This window comes from Pithys albifrons, chromosome 7 (genome assembly GCF_047495875.1).
Source record: "Pithys albifrons albifrons isolate INPA30051 chromosome 7, PitAlb_v1, whole genome shotgun sequence".
NCBI lineage: Eukaryota > Metazoa > Chordata > Aves > Passeriformes > Thamnophilidae > Pithys > Pithys albifrons.
In genome coordinates, this window is record NC_092464.1 from 16885391 (window position 1) to 16902023 (window position 16633).

General features: G+C 39.6%; 1 protein-coding gene across 6 annotated transcripts in view; it reads left to right on the forward strand.

The window, feature by feature from the left end:
- Nucleotides 1-16029, forward strand: part of MPP7 (MAGUK p55 scaffold protein 7) — a 151429-nt gene extending 135400 nt beyond the window's left edge. For 4 of the 6 annotated variants that reach the window (XM_071560040.1, XM_071560035.1, XM_071560039.1 and 1 more), the window contains 6 exons: nt 6489-6569; nt 8372-8465; nt 9527-9656; nt 10926-11069; nt 12828-12958; nt 15247-16029. In XM_071560040.1, coding sequence (XP_071416141.1) covers nt 6489-6569; nt 8372-8465; nt 9527-9656; nt 10926-11069; nt 12828-12958; nt 15247-15406 — 740 coding nt within the window. In that variant the 3' untranslated portion in view covers nt 15407-16029. Of the gene's footprint in view, nt 1-6488; nt 6570-8371; nt 8466-9526; nt 9657-10925; nt 11070-12827; nt 14865-15246 lie in introns of those variants that run through there. The other 2 variants (XM_071560036.1, XM_071560038.1) reach the window with 2 other exon arrangements.
- The last annotated feature ends 604 nt before the right edge of the window (nt 16030-16633 follow it).

The window sequence follows — 16633 nt, forward strand, 5'->3', positions numbered from 1 at the left end:
CATCTTTTCAGTGGGTATCAGAAGGGTGTTGGTGGGTCCCCACAGACATCTCTTTTCCAAGCTACACAAGCCCAATTCCCTCAGCCTCTCCCTCAGGTTATGTGCTTCAGCTCCTGACCATCTTAGAGGCCATCTGATGTCTTTGATACAGTTTATCAACACTGTTGCAGTGCAGGACTCCTTGTGGACAGTGTTCCTCACAGAGTCTAACAAGTGCTGAGTAAAAGGGAAGAATCATTTCCTCTATCTACGGGCTTGGCTCTTGTCGATACAGCCCAGTCTCCTGTTGGCCTTCATTGCTGCCAGCGAGTGCTGTGGACTGATGCTTATCTTGCTGTCCTCCTGGACTCCCAGGTCTTTGTCACCCAGCCAGTAGTCTTGAGCCTGTACTGCAGGACTTTTTATTTGTCCTTATCAAGTTTCACAAAGTTCTGCTAGCCCATGCCTACAGCATATCATGGTCCCTCTTAATGGAAGCCCTGCCCTTGAGCAAACCTGGCATCAGCAAACTTGATAAGGGCCCATTCTGTGTCATTGGTACAGATATGAGTCAGGGTAGACACCCAAGGTACTCTTTTGTAATGAGCAGTACAGTACAGACCAATAATACATTCCATTTGAACATGATCCACTTTTTCACCTCTCTAGTAGTCCACCTTTCTAGGCAGGATGTCCCAACTTACATATAGGGATGCTTTAGGAGATGGTGTTAAAGCTTGGCTAAACCAAAGGGAGATTACATTAAAATACAGCTACCATGGTTACTACTCTGAATGCAGCAGTCAAACTATACAAAAACTCAAAAAAATTAGGTTGGTGTAATGCTTTTAGAGCTTAGTCGTCAATCTATCCATGTGGGGAAAAAAGCAGAAAGAAAGAACAAGATAAATGCCCGAGGTCATTGAAGACTGACAAAGTGGAACAAAAACCACCTACTGTGTTAGAGTAAGTAAATGGACAAGTAGTAAGAAAGGTGAATGCAAGGTGGACCTCTGCAGGCCAAGAACATATGTAAGTGTTGCTGTGGAAGACTCAACATGTTATCCGTAGTCAGCTTTATGTTCTCCTGTAATCTGTCACTACCATGGCTTCGTCACAGCATTTATTATCTCATCAAAATGCATTGCTTCAGCCTCCTAAAAAGAAAGTACATTATCTTAAGCTTTTCAAAGGTAACAACTGGAGTACCTGAGTAATGAGTAACCATTGCTATCAGTGAGTAATGTCTCTTTGCTAATTGTTTCTTGGCAGTCGCACTTAGGCTGATGCTTCATTAGTAAAGTTTCCTCCATTCTGAAAGGAGCAGAGAACAGAAATACAACCCTCTATCAGGGACTGGTAGAAACTGTTGAGTAGCCATGTTTTTCTATCGCTCATATCCAAGGGAACATTAAATTTAGTTTTTAATAAACAGTTTGTCACTCTCCAGCACTAAAACTCAGCCACCTACTAGTGTGATCACTGTGAGATTGTGGGCTATATACAAGTAATAACATGGTTGAGTTGATTTTACAGTTACATCAACAGAGTATAGTGCAAAAGTGTGATAAGTAGACTTTTTATAACAAATTGCATATGTCTGATCTAAGGAATGCCTAGAGATTCCATTTGATTTTTGTTGTAATAAATCAAATGAAGAAAGTGTGCTTTTTCAGTAACAAAAGCAATTCAGAAATTTATTGCCGACTTCAGTAATTCTAATGTTTTTCTCTGGATATTAAGAGCAAGCTTAAGTCTGGCCAATACCATAAAAATGTCTTTGGCAAAATGTGGAAAAACTAGCAGAGCTAAGCAATACAGGTATAGTAAAAGTGAACATACTTAAAAAGCTTTTTGTGTGCCTGTAGCAGCATTCAGTATAATCTATCTAATATAATTGGGATAGTAGTACTGGGAAACAAAGGGACAGATAATTAACTTCCAGCTGTAATTGGTGGGGGCACTAAATGTCTGTTTTGTTATGCTAGGTCTAAGTGTATAATTTACTGCTTAAAAGAGAGTTTTTAGCGTTTGCCCGTTTTTAAGGGAAGGGAGTTTGACAATTTTGAAACAAAGATTTTGCTTCATTTTGAATGTGTCTATTCTAATTTAAAGAACACAAATGGCACACACAGTAATTTTTATCACCTTGTAGTGAGATACCTACTACTCTCAGGTTCAGCTCAGTGTACTGGTTTGTCAAGATTTTACTTTTGTCTTTTAATGTAAGTTCATGAATAAAGCCCTGCATATCCTTGGGACTAAAATAACATCATCTGAGGCAGCAATGATACAGAGACTTCTGCTGTGCTGTTAGTTGTTATGAATGTGATGAGTCTGCTAAAAACAAAATTATCCAATATTACACCACCAGTCGTCTTCTAGGAACTTATTGTTCCCAGGCTGCCAACCAGTCCTTAAAGTCTTACTTCACAGATACTGCCTGAATCTTAAGTGTTATACCTCACAGCTCCATCAGGCAAAGGCAGAATATTTTATTATGACATGTATTGTTTAGACACGGAAATTTTCATTTACATTAATGAACAAAAAGTCCTGCTGACAAAGACTTCTGCTTCAGTTAATTGCAAGAGCCAGAGTAGCACAAATTTTACTTCCTTAGAGTTACAATAAATTTGCTACATGCTATAATTTTATCTGGCATTGTTTCAGCTAAATCAGAGCTTTCTGAAGGGGCAGTGCTGGCTGAAAGCAAAGTTGTCAGTAACAAACCATGAGCACGTGTCCGCCAGAACACACACCATTCTGTGCATGTAGTGCCCTTGTTTTGTTCTGCTTTGCTTTGTAGTGCACCAGAGACATGCATAGCCTTTCAGGTGCTGTGCCACCTGTGGTGACACCTCTGTCCTAAGTGGGCAGTGGTGGAAACAAGGACCAAAGGTGTGTAACTATGAAGGGAGAAGTTATTGGTGTGTGACGTGATCAGAAAAGTCTTTGTCTCTGAATGAGGCTGTTGGTACTTGACATAAAGGTGTGCTTTGGGTCACTGCTGCAAAGAAAAGGAATCTGGGACTGGAAAAGTTCCCTATTCGTTGTATTGCTTAGATTTAAAAAAAAAAATCCATAACCTCTGGTTTTATCATGAAGCACTTCCAATGAGGCCCAGTCTATTTCAGAGCAGGGGAGGATGAAATGGAAGGGGGTCCTAGCTCTCCACATGTCCTGACTTACATTTAATGAGTGTTTAGTTGTGGTTTTCAGAGTCTTAATTGGTCTACAGCAGTAGTGCAGGAAAATGGCCTACCATGGCAGTGCTACTTGCAGTAAACTAGCTGGACAATGCAGGAAGAGACCTAGAATTGCTCTCTGCATTAAACCTTCGTGACTGAAGGCATAGGAAGGTCAGTAAGGCTCAGGAATGAGTACATAGGATGTAACATAGTGCCTTCTCTTGCCCTTGAGAACACCAGTGTGAAATCACCGATTCTACTTCAGAGAGCAGCAGATCTTGAAGTAGACTCCCGCTGCTAGTTAGAATGTACTGAAACACAAGATAATGAGGTTCTTCTTTCCTGCCATATACATCATTGAGTTACAGCTGGACATGTCACTGCATTATAGTGTACTAGAATTGAGCTACAGAACGTGCCTTAAGACATTTTTCCTACCAGGTCCTTATGATCTCAGCAGGGATATTGTCACCACATACTCAATTTTTTTTTGTGAAAGACCATTTTATTCTTCTTTTCTTTCAAATAGACTTCTAGGAGCTCAGTATGTTTCACTGGGGGAAGAATGGCTGGTTGGGTTAACCCTCCTGAGACCTAAACTTACATCAAACAGTTTTTTCAATTTTCTTGAGACATGTCTGAGTGGTACAAAATTTAATGCAAGTTTTAATGATTGGGTGTTTAATTCTGAATACGTCCCTCAGTAAAGTGAGGTAGGAACTACATTCCACTTGCAAGATTCGACCATTACGTAGCTTGCATGACTCAACATGCAACAGCAAACAATATAAATGTTCCTTCAAAAAAGTAAACAAAGTATCTCTAAATCTGTCACCATAACTGTAAATATTGCTGCCTGGGGTGATTTATAGTAAACCAAAACTATGCTACAGTCATGGATCCCACATGCCTGACATTTCACTATAAGAAACTGGATTGTCCTTTTCAGTCCTGACACCTTATCCTCTCTCTGAGTTCAGATTATGTTCCGATTCATGAGAAACTGGCATCTTTCTCTGCTGCATCAAAATGAAAAGAATATTCAGAAGAGAACTGTATATTACACTTGGGAGAGGTAGTGTAAAAATCCGCATAATGGATGGCTTTGCTAAGCAGGAATCAACCTTTAGTGTTATGAGAGCTCTGTGGAGACAGCACTGAAAAAGAAGAATCTACACTACACCTTTCAGTAGTTCAATTTAAAGATGATTTTTTAATGGTAATCTGGAAGGGGAGACAGAGTACTAGTGAGCTTGTGGTCTGGAAACTGATTTGAGCTAAGTTTCCAAAGCATCTGTTGCAGGAAGTGAAGCCTGGATTCTTTATATATAAATAGAGCTAAAAGCATATTGTTGATATGACAGCACATAGACTGATAAAATAATATTTATGTAGAATTGATGGGAAAGATTTTTTGCTTGAAAGCAATACAGTGATTTTTTTTTTAAATTCCACTTGTTCTGTTCTATTTTTCTGGGATATATTAAGAGTTTTAATTACTTTTCCTGTAAAAATCCATATTTGCCTTAAATAGCTTAACTATTAAAAAACAGAATTAAAAAAAATAATAACAAAAGTAATGCTATTGTCTACATAACACATTGATGTCCTCTGCAGACATGCACCAGTAGAGGCTGCTGTACACCATATTAAATAAACATTTATACATACTGATAGATTAATTTACAGGAGGGTCAGAGATTGAACTTGAAATGTAGTTGTGTGTTTAACTGATGTAAACACACAGAAATTTTAAATGCAGAAACTCTAGGATTTTACAGAGAGACCACAGTCTAGGGGTAGCAGCAAAGTAGCACTAGTTTGCTATTCATCATTAAGTGTTTCTAACTTCAGACAGGGTGGATAGCCATTTTTACAATTAGGCTTTTGAAGTGTCAGACTGGTTTTGGACTCTGACTAGTAATTAGCCAATACAATGCTACTTCATTGAAATGCTCATTAGCTTTTGTATTTCTGATGTTTAGAATGTCTTTGTTAATAAGCTCTTCATGCATAAACGTGTCACTTTCACAGATGTGCAAGAATTTTCTTTAAAACCTCCTGGATTATCCTCGCCTTACTTGGGATAGGGCTCCAGTGAGTCACTGCCCTCTGCGTTCTGCTGCTGACCTGGCTCTGTACAAACGGAGCTGCTGTACTGTCAGACACACAAGAGCACGCAGAGCTGAGCTCCCTTCACACACAGCACCACGGCCTGGCCACGGAAGGGGACAGGCAGACCAGAGCCCTGCATGGAGGGCCCCAGGGGCACACAGCAAGTGCCCGTGCAGCCCTTGAGACCTCACAGGACAGAGTGCCCTTACTGACATCTAAGGCACCACTGGTAAACAGCTACGAGTTAGGGACAATGTGAAATCCAAGGAATGTCTGCTCAGTAACTTCCAGTACAGCACTACTCAAGTGGAGGTGGAGGAGACAGGTCAAAAAAATTCCATGCAGTCTTTGTTTCTTCCTGCCATCCTCTTTCCAAGAGTGGTCTCTCTTTGGCAGTGGCTTGAAGAAGGAAACATTTGCTTTGGACCAGTTCAGACAGCAGGCAGGAGACAAGCCTGGTTTAAAAGAAAATCAGCAACAAAGAAAGAAACCCAAACATCCCAAATGGGTTGTGACCTGGCAAGTGCTGCCCTTCCTTCCTCTCCCAGTTTAATGCCACCTTCACACAGTCAAAAGGTGGATGGTGACAGCTACAGCCAGCCAGGAGCTGGGTGGTGGTCTGGCCTGCATCAGGGGCTGGAAGGAGCAGTGCTTCCCAGGTATGAGGAGAAGCTGGAAGTAATTGTCCCCAGGGGCATGTGGTGAAGGCAAGGGATGCAGCAGTTGGAGGGAGCAAGGCCATGCTGACACACAGTGCAGAGGCTTTGGGGGCACTTTGCACATGCTGGCTGGGGTCCTGTAGTCTGGGAGTTGGGCACATTCTGGCAAAATGAACAGCCAAACCAGATTTTTTTTTTTGAAAACTGCAAATTAGGATGCAGGAGTCTGTAGTAGGACTAAGGATGGAGATGGGTGCATACTGAGAGTCGCTGCTGTAGAAAAGAAAGGTTTTCTGGCAACTTTTATTTCACTGATTTTAATTCAGTAATAGTCAGAGCAGAGTAACTGCCAACTACATGTCCTGAAATTTGTCAGCACTGCATATTCTAGGAGAGGCTAAAAAACCGTAGGTGTTTCCAAATGACTAATTAAAGGGCAGTATATGTCATAGCTGTGTGCTATGTGGTCTTACCTTGGAGAGTACTTGCACCTGCTCAACAGTGAGAACTGGCTGTTGGGAAACAGGATGATTTTTTCTTTCAGGTCCTGTTGGGGTTGGACTGAATGAACTTAAACGGAAATTGCTGATCAGTGACACCCATCACTATGGGGTAACAGTGCCACGTAAGTAAAAATGCACTTCTAATTTCCTAATTAGACACTTTCATTATTAGCCTTTACTGTTGTATTACCTTTAAGGCACTTTCAAATTTGGGTCCCTAAATGCCTGCTTGGCATTCAAATTACTTTTCTAATTTTTAAAAGTGCTGCTGTAGTTCTGTATTAAGTAACATTGATTAAATTGATCAGATGTTTTGGCTCAGAGGCGTTGCAGTGTACTTTTAGTACAAGTTTAACATGATTGATGTCAGTAAGGTTTAGTAAATGAAACTCAGCTGAAGAATACCCTGGATTTGGCTGTAAAGCAGTGAAACATTCTCTGTTACAATGCTTGCATTCAGCAAAAAGGTCTTTAACTATGATAATTAAATCCCTTTGATTAGCTTTAGAAAAGTTGGTTCGGGGATTCTTTTTTCTCCTTTCCCCTATCTGAACATGCAGTGAGATTTTTTAAAAAATTGAATAGTATTGTGCGCTATTAACTTCTACGATACTTTATTTGGTTTTATTTAATATGAAAAGCTCATCAGTTCTTGAGTTCTATTTCTTGGTTTGCTTCCTGCTTGTACTTGTGGCTCCTATAGGGATCCTTCAAAAACAGGAGCCCAAATTTGGGAGATACTGTCACAGGTTTTCTGCACGTGCAAGTATTCTGTAAAGTATATCATGAATTTGCTAGGTAGAAAAATGGATGCATTTGGTTTGGCAAGTAATTTCATTTGCACATATTTGCTTCAGCTGGGTATTGAAAACAACAGCAAAAAAAGCCAGATGTTCCCAAAATATTTAACACATTGAAGCCTATGCAATCATTTGCCCAAAAATATTTCTCTAAAAATTGCCAATATTCATCAAGCTGCCTTCTTTCTTTTCTCTTCCAAGTTTGTGGTTATAATTTAAAACAAACATATAAAGAAATCCCTCTCCCTGAAACCCAGTAATTCAGGACTTGAAGGGAGAACTGGGGTTCCTGTCTTGGAAATGTTCCTCGTTGTGTCAGCCTAAGAAGAGTGTGCTATCCAACGGCGTTTAAGACTGTGTTGCTGCAAGCAGGTTATGCATTTTCACACTGTGATGGACAGTACTTGATGCTGTTGCATGCAACTTGTATTAAATAGGACTTTTGAATTGGTTTATTAATCATAAGTGGCAACACCCAAATGAAAAGTATTTGAATGAAAAATATTTTGCTTACCAATGAAAAGTAAGTTTCAATGATAAGCAAAACCCTTATATCTTAGTACTTGGGGAAAGTCAGAAGTGCAAATACTACAAGGGTACTGAAAGAAAACAGAATTCAATTTGGATCACCAGAAAAAGAAAAGCACTAAAACCTTAAAGTTCACACCCCAGTTTTTTTATTATCATGCTTCACATACCATAGCTACAAGTGTTGTTAATGAACATAAAATTTTATAAATCAGGTTGTTGAGCTTTGTTTTCCCTTTATGGTCTCATGTGCTACCAAGAGGCAAGGCTGGGGTAATTGTTATGGGCTGCTGCTCCTTCTATTATTCAGCTGTCCTCATTTTACTGGATTTTTCCAGTAGTTAATAAAAAATGATAATCTGATCCTTGTCCAGTAGTTTTTTTCCTGCTTTTCCTGCACACTTTTAAAACACAATCCTGTCGTGTTCTCGTGTGCCAGATACCAGCTCCAGAACAGCCTCATGTCCTTCAGAAGTGAGGGAAACGCTACACTCAGAATTGCACAGAGTTTGTGCTTTTCAGTGTTTTCTGAACTGGTTTGCATTATATTGTTTTGTGCATATTTTCCTTTTTTTTCTCATCTAATGAAACTGCAGACACTACGCGTCCAAGGAGAAGCCAAGAAAGTGATGGTGTCGAATACATTTTCATTTCCAAGCACTTGTTTGAGACAGACGTACAGAATAACAAGTATGTTGAAGAGATTTTTAATTAGAACTGCAGTTAAGACAATGGCTTTATGATAGAATGGGGCTGATTATTATTTTAGATAATAACTCCAAGTGGGTATAAGTTGCAGTGATTTGAAGATGTGTTAAAATTGTATTTCATTATGTAATCAGCTGGCAAAAAACACAGAGCAAAAAAAAGCAGTATGTGCAAACACAACCTTTTCTAAGCTTCCAAGTAGTTTCAATACCTCAGCTCCTCAAGACACTGATACTGTAGGTTCTTGGGATGAGAGAGCACTCCTTTAATAGAGCATTTTCTGTCACAGCAATAAAGCATTGCAGCTCTAGGAGGGAGGGCCATGGAAGTGCTGCAGACGTGCCTGAGTCAATGTTTGCATAGTTCTGCTCTCTTTCAGGCCAGGCACTTCCTCTGCTTTTGAATTAAGAGATCTACAGTGAAGTCGCTGCCTGTACACCCTCTAGGAAGCAAACTAAAATGAAGACAATGGTAGCATCATGCTCTCCAGCAGCCTGTAAAATACTGTAGCTTGAAATTCTGCCCCAGTGTTTCAGAGGGCAAAAGTGTATTAGACACAAAGCTGTGGGTTTTATTGAAACTTCAAACTGTGCTTTGCTTTCTGGCAAATAGCGCCTGTACTTTTATAGCAAATAACCAGCCGCCTTGGTTCCATTAGCACCGTCGTCACTCCTCCTCCTCTTCTGAGACAGAGAATTTGGATATTCTGTAGTGTGCAATGAAATTCCAGTAGTTTCTATTGTTTAGCTTATCCACTGTTTTATTGCGTTGCATTAGTTCAGAAAAAGAGGTGATGGAAAACATTAGTGGGCTGTTGGACCACAGTACTTTTTTCTCTTTAGCTGTAATACAAGCAGGTGTTACTGATTTGAAAGCGGTAAAGTAGAAGATTTCTTAAAATTGACATGCTGAAGTACTTGACAGCATTTCCTTTATAAAACATGGTAAAACTCTTGTGTAAAGTACAATATTTTTGCTCCCGAATTAAATCTTATAAACCAAACTGTTCAGCTTTTTTCTACAAAAAATGGAAATTTTTCCAGTTTTTTCACCTTCTGCCACAGGTTTATTGAGTATGGCGAGTACAAGAACAACTACTACGGTACAAGCTTAGACTCTGTTCGATCAGTTCTAGCTAAAAACAAAGTTTGTTTGTTGGATGTGCAGCCTCATGTAAGTAAACATGTCTTCTGAACTATTGCACTTCCCCAGATTGCATGTTGGGATTTCAGAAAAAAAATTATTTCTACAAAGTTGTCTTTTATCCCACATGGAATGATTGTTGAGTGGGCTTGCTGGGTACCTTTATCACAGCGAGGCATAAGACCTAAGTCAAAGAATGCGCTAAATGTGATGTTGGCTGGATAATTGTGAAGAACATTCGTCTCTAGAACATTTTTTCTTGCTTTGACCTTGTCTTTCTACCCCACTGAACAGCTCCATGGGGAACCTTTTTTGCTCCTAATAACCACAGTGCTTCCAGGAGCTGGACTAGTTTGTTTAAACCCAGCCAGAGAACTTCTTCTCCAAGGGTGGCCAGTGTATGACTTGTGCAGTTTCTAGAACAGTTTCAGATGCAGTGCTGTGTCTGAGGAGCAGGACAGGGCTGCAGTGGCACAGGAATGGCCAGGGAAGCCATACCCTGTGTCAGGGGAGGACGGGGAGCTGGATAGGGGCTCCTGCTCTGTGAAACAGAGCCTGTCCTACACAGCCCTGTTTTCCAGCAAAGCTCTAAATTCTCTTGGGGACCTAAGCTTGTGAACCATTCTGGGATCCCCCTCTCCAACATGGGATTTTCCTGTGGAGCCTGGCAGTGTGGAGAGGACAGAAATCTTCTGGCTGTCCAAACATTGTCCCTGAGCTGCTGGACATCCCTACTTCATCCTGTGCTGAAATCCAAATCATAGACCTGTCTCTGACTCCACACATAGCATCACTCATCTCAGGCAGGAGGAGTGAACAGCAGGGGCTTGTGTGGTGGGCGCAAAGTACTGAAGAGAAAAATCATTCACCTTTTGTGACCAAGTGTCACAGACACCTTTTTCTACTACATCTCAAAGATACAGAAAGTGTTATTCCTGGTAAAATCTGTTGAACTTTTGAACTTCTCCTCCTCTCCTGAATATCTGCTGTTTCCCTCCATCCTCCTGCTGCTGGTGGCACTGGTGTGCACAGCCCAGCCTTGCCTGAACTGATGGGATTTATCCGTGGCATGTAGAAATTAAGAGCAATGATCACCCTTGGAGAAATGGTTTTCTTACCATTCACATGAAAATTCTCCTTACAAGAATCAGTGCTAATCAGCAGAGCAGGATAGTACTGAATGAAAAATAGCTGCCTAGAAGTGCTTTATGGGTTTTTTTAGTTAGTGGAGAGTCTTTTATTACAGTAAATTCCATTGTGCAAAATAAACTAATTAATTAAAATCTTTCCTCTTCCCAGACAGTGAAACACTTACGGACATATGAGTTTAAACCATTCGTTATATTTATAAAGCCTCCATCGCTTGACCGTTTGAGAGAGACCAGAAAAAATGCCAAGATTATTTCAAGTAAAGATGATAAGGGAACTGCAAAACCCTTTACAGTAAGTACTTACCTAGGGTGTTCCCCTGGTGTAAAGGAGAGCACTCTGGACTCTGAATCCCAAGGTTCTGAGTTGAAGTCTCAGTAGGGACTGTCCCCTGGCAGTTCAAGCCTCCCTGCCATCCCATCCCGTCAGATCTCGGGTGCTCAGCAGGGTCAGCCCCGGTTAGTACCGGGTGCTGTGACAGTCCCGAGGATTTCACTGTCACTGTCCAAGCTCGCTTGGCCGTGGCGGATGGACCTTGGGACTTAAACGGTGGGGCCAGTTCTGCGCACGCTGTGCCTCACCTAAAAAATCCACTGTGCAGGCTGGAAAGGGCACACCCACATGGGGAGAGCCCTTCCCAAATCTTCGTTTGTGAAGTCTGGCCATACATACAAGTATTTAATTAGACATGGGAAAACAAGAGAATGTGTGAAGAGTTTTTTTGTAGTGTTTTACCTTGAAAATAAAGGTGATCCCTGAATCTCATTGCAAGCACTTGTCAGGGCTTACATGTAGCATCTTGGTCTGTCCCAGCTCTCACATCGCACGATTACTGTGGTGTTTTCATTGTTTGATATGCTCATGGGTATTTACATTTTTGGTGGTCCTCTGATTTTATGTTATTGAAGAAGCCCTACAGTGCAAGTATATTTTTATGAGAGATAATGCTGTGGATTTCCTTTGCAAAATTTGCATCTGAGTTGAGATGTTTCTGTTCAAATGTAAGAATTTCCTTGTTTTTTCAAATGTATTATGGGGTCTTAATTTAGAAGAAAGCTGAAATATGAAGAAACAAAAAAGTATATGCTACTTTAATAAAAAGCCTGTATTTGTGGATTAGAGAAACAGGAGTCTTTTAAATGTTATAGGGAAATGAACACTCTAAGAAAGAAGAAAAATCTTAGCAATTAACAAATGCTGCATTTGTCAATATTCAGAAAAAAGTTTAGATTACTCAACAGTAACTTACTTGCTTCCTTGTAATATAATGAAAATTTATTTGAAGCTGCAACAAAGCTGATCATCATTAGACTTTTTATCTACATTTACAGTGTGTATCGTCTCCCTCATTCAGATGTTCTTTAGGATTTTTTAGGGTTTGTTTCAAACTGAGTCACAGATTCAGTCAGACTGTATTTCTGTAGATTGTGCGTTTTAAATAGTTTGGCAATTACAAGCTATAAGAAAATGTTGGTTTGGGATATATAAAAAGAGGAGCTCATTCTTAAGAGAAACTTTCAGGACATTTGTTTAGTTAGAACAAGTTTAACCTCTCAAAGTTACTTAAACAAATTGCTAAGATTTGTTCCCTTCCCAGACACAAAGAGAATCCACTAAGCCAGATTAAACCAGGCATGGAATAATAGCTCCTACCGAGCTCTTAAAACAAAAAAGGCTTGCTGTAATACATTGCATGCTAATAGCAAGCTGAGACTTAAGTAATGAAACTTTAAATGTATCATCAAAGTAAACAGCTAGAAACATTTTGCACTGGTACCGCTAACAGAAAATGTCTCTGTAATTACCATGCAATGACTAACTATGTCACTACAAGGGGAGAGATGAAAGAATTGCCTGTTGACCAGAGTCAACTCATGAGAATACTCTCTGAGATCACTTGTAATGGCAATTTCTGAATTTTTTCTAATTAAAAGAGCAGTTTCCATCTCCTGATAAGAAACAAGCAATAGATCTCATTTAGTACAGACTGAGTTCATGCAATATTGCTATGGCCTGACTATGCACTGATCTCTGTTGCACTGATCTTACAAGGAAGAAGATTTTCACGAGATGATCAAATCTGCCCACGTGATGGAGAGCCAGTACGGCCACCTTTTTGACAAAGTGATAGTCAACGATGACCTTGCGACAGCTTACAGTGAGCTTAAAACGACTTTTGACAGGTTGGAGACCGAGACCTTCTGGGTTCCTATCAGCTGGCTACATTCATAGTAACATTTAAATAGGCAAAACATCTGCTGTTGTATCAGCGCCTCAGCCCAGGGCATGGTCAGGCATTGCTCCATGGCTGTGTTCTTGGTAGGAGGGCCTTTAACTCTACTGAGCAGCAGGTATGCTCTTCATGCACTTGGAACTGGTCTTGTTTTCCTGTGTCTTCAATTCTCCTGCCCACAGTTTGGGGCAGAACAGTCAGATTAAATGAGAGTTTTACTATGCTCCATAAAATGAGCTAATACTAGTGTAACAAAACTGCCAAATACCTCTTTATCATCATCTCTGTGTTTCCAAGGTGAGCTTTTTTAACAGAGAGTTTGCAGAACATATGAGTCAATACTGGAGATCAGCACTTCAGTGGTTTTAAGCGTAAGTGCTCCCATAAAGAGCACATCAGCACTCGGAAGTTATTGCCCCTTAAATGCTTGAGAGAAGTGAAACAGGCAAAAGTGACCAACATTTTTATGAGGAAAACATCACAGTTTTAATTCCATATCAAGATAAGTGTTTTTACTTTTCTAGATGTGAACCTTGTCCTACATGTACAGAGTGATTTTAGTGTTCCTTTGCACTTACATAATCATGGAAAGAAAGAGGTAGTCAGTGACTTAATTGTGAAATACTCAGCTGTGAGCATGCATGGATTGAAAATATTTTCACAAATGCTCAGTGGCACAACAAAAAAATGAATGGGAATAATTATTTAAATACGAAAAAGAGTGAATTAAGTATGTATATAACTTCAAAGTCTTTGGGATTAATCTGCTGTAAAATCAGTGGCAAAGTGATATGAATATGATATGATATGATGACATGAATAACAACAAGGTAAATAACTTCCGCTTTAAATTGATTTTAAATATTTATGGCATCCTTTAGAAAAATTTCCCATCAGAAATTTTCAAACAGCGAGGAAACCTTGGATATCTGGGAAGCAGTTGCAAGTGATTAATTCTTTCTATTGTTGAGTATGTAGTGATAGTTTTAGTAGTAGTGTAATGTCTATTTTGTCTCCACTCAAAAATAAGTTAATGCTGTAGACTTCACTGTAAAAAATATCCTTGTCGCTGGTCACACTCAGTTGAAAACCCTATTTTAAGATTTGATGTGGCAGTGTAAACAAATGTATATTAGAGGATGTATTTTTAATATAGATAATTTGGTATTTTTCTTTATTTACTATCAATATGCCAGAAGTGAGTACAGATGTAAAGACCAAGTAACACCGATCTGTTGTGTTGTGAATATGTCTTGTAAGTACAGAATGTGTCTAGGAACTTGCTGACATCAGATCATCCCATCTGTGACATTCAAACAGGAAAACCATTATTTCATGATAATCTGTAAAGAGCATATAGCTGTCTTGTTTAAAGAAAGAAGAATTTAGTGAAACTTTATATATTTATGAAAGGGTTGAAAAGGGATGTTAAGTTTTTAAATTTCTTGTCAATGTGATCATTTATTAAAGAAATTACCAAGTCTGTAATTTGAAACAGTTTCTGTAAATGGATCTCAACATTCCATGTAAATATTTTATTTCAGTTCATATGCTGATAAAGCCATTAGATTTTGCAGTTTTATTCTAAATGTGTATTTAATGTGTGGGTCATTGCATTTGGCTTAAGATTCGTATAAAACAAATGAAATGCAAGAAACAACAGCAAAATCCCTAGGAGTCTGGAAATGTTTATGCAAGAGTTACAGATGTACTGAGTCCCTGTATGGATACACGCTCTGCTTGAACAGCTATAATGTAACTTTTGTCAAATTTCACCATTTTCCTGGTGGACTTAAACTTTTTTGTAACAGAAATAGGAATTTTTTGATTAAATAAATTGCATAGAAATTACCTGAGTTGAGAAAACATTTTCTATTTTTTTAATGAAAATTAAACTCTTTTTCAGGGGATATGGAATTCAATGGGTCAGTTTGTCTTTGCCTGAGAGACGTCAAGTGCCTTCACCATCTCTTGAAACCGAGAGGGCTCTCGACATCTCTCAGGATCTGGCCATTTCCAACAAGAGGAGCTTTAGTTCTTACTAAAATACTGTTAACACTGCTTCTAACTCGGGCTGTCTCAGAATATTGGGGCACTGTCATGCTCAGATAAGGAACTTGCTTTTCTCTTTATGAAATAGATGCTAGAATAATCTGCAAACTCCCTGGTAGAAACTTCTGGCCTTCCTGAAGGCTGTTTTTCCTGTCCTTTTGAAATTAATTTAATTCCCATTCCCAGTTCGGTGTGGTCTACGAGGATCTTCTACATGACTCTGCTGTCCTGGGCAGCAGTGAGCAGTGTGGGCCTTTGCTGCGTTTACAGAGACACTGACCCTCAGATCCTCAGCACAGTCCTGGCAGGAGTCTCCCAGGCCGATGGCTGCCTGCCCCGTCTCTGAGCCAGGAGCTAATTCCTGAAGAGTAACACCTGCAAAAGAAAGGGAATCTCGAAAACATAAATCCAACCAACAGAGTAAAACGTGCACAGTCTTTGACGAGTGAGAAATGGTTTTAATTACACTACTAGATTGCTCTTGAAAAATCAACATTATTGCAGTGTTAGCTTCAAAAGCTAAAAATCAAAGCCCCAGCCTCCACAAGGCAGGCAGAGATGACAGTAAGTCAAGGCAGAAAAAATGTCTTAGCCCAACAGTTTGAACAGGACAGGAACCTGCTTATCATGATGGATGCTGATCTTGTGTGCTGAACTATTTGGGATACCAAGTGGAGCAGCGGGGTGGGTTGTTCCTTTGACTCCTAAGAATTTGGGAACCAAGACGACTAAACATGTTTCCAATATTCCACATATTCATGTTGTGCTGTGTGGGTTTTTAGAGAACTGTATGTTTTGACAGTTAAGTCCAGATGCTTTTACTGTGTTTTAGCTGTTTGCTGTAGTCAAAGCGTAGTATTTTTTATTATTGTACAAAGCTCTTGAATTTACCATCAGGTCCTTGGTTGATGTCTTACCTGAAATCTGATCTTACCTTGTTATGCAAAACAATAAATTATTGATATACCACTGAAGGTGTTTTTTTCTTTATTGTAAATTGCACCATTACATATTGTAGACTCATAGAATGGTTTGGGTTGGAAGGGACCTTAAAGATCATGTAGTTCTAAATCCCCTTCCATGGGCAGGGACACTGGCATTAGACCAGGTTACTCAAAGCCCCATCCAACCTGGCCTTGAACACTTCCAAGGATGGGGCATTCACAGCATCTCTGGACAACCTGCTCCAGTATCTCACCACTCTCACAGTAAACAATTTCTTCCTAATTCCGTAATCTAAACACTCCTTCAGCTTAGAGCCATTGCCCTTTGCTCTATCACTACATTAGCTTGTAAAAAGTTCCTCTCCAGCTCTCCTGTACTCCCCTCTAATACTGGAAGCTGCTACAAAGTCTCCTCAAAGCCTTCTCTTCTTCAGGATGAACAAAATAACTTTAAAATGCCTAAGTGGTAAATTGTTTCATAGGTCTCTCTATTAACTGCAATGTTCCAATTATCTTAAATGGAACAATAAAGCACACTAGAAAAACAGTTCTTAATATTTTACTTCTGTTGCGAAACGTTCCTTCAAAATAGATGTTAACCCTTTCCTGCAGCCCACCCCAAAATAAAC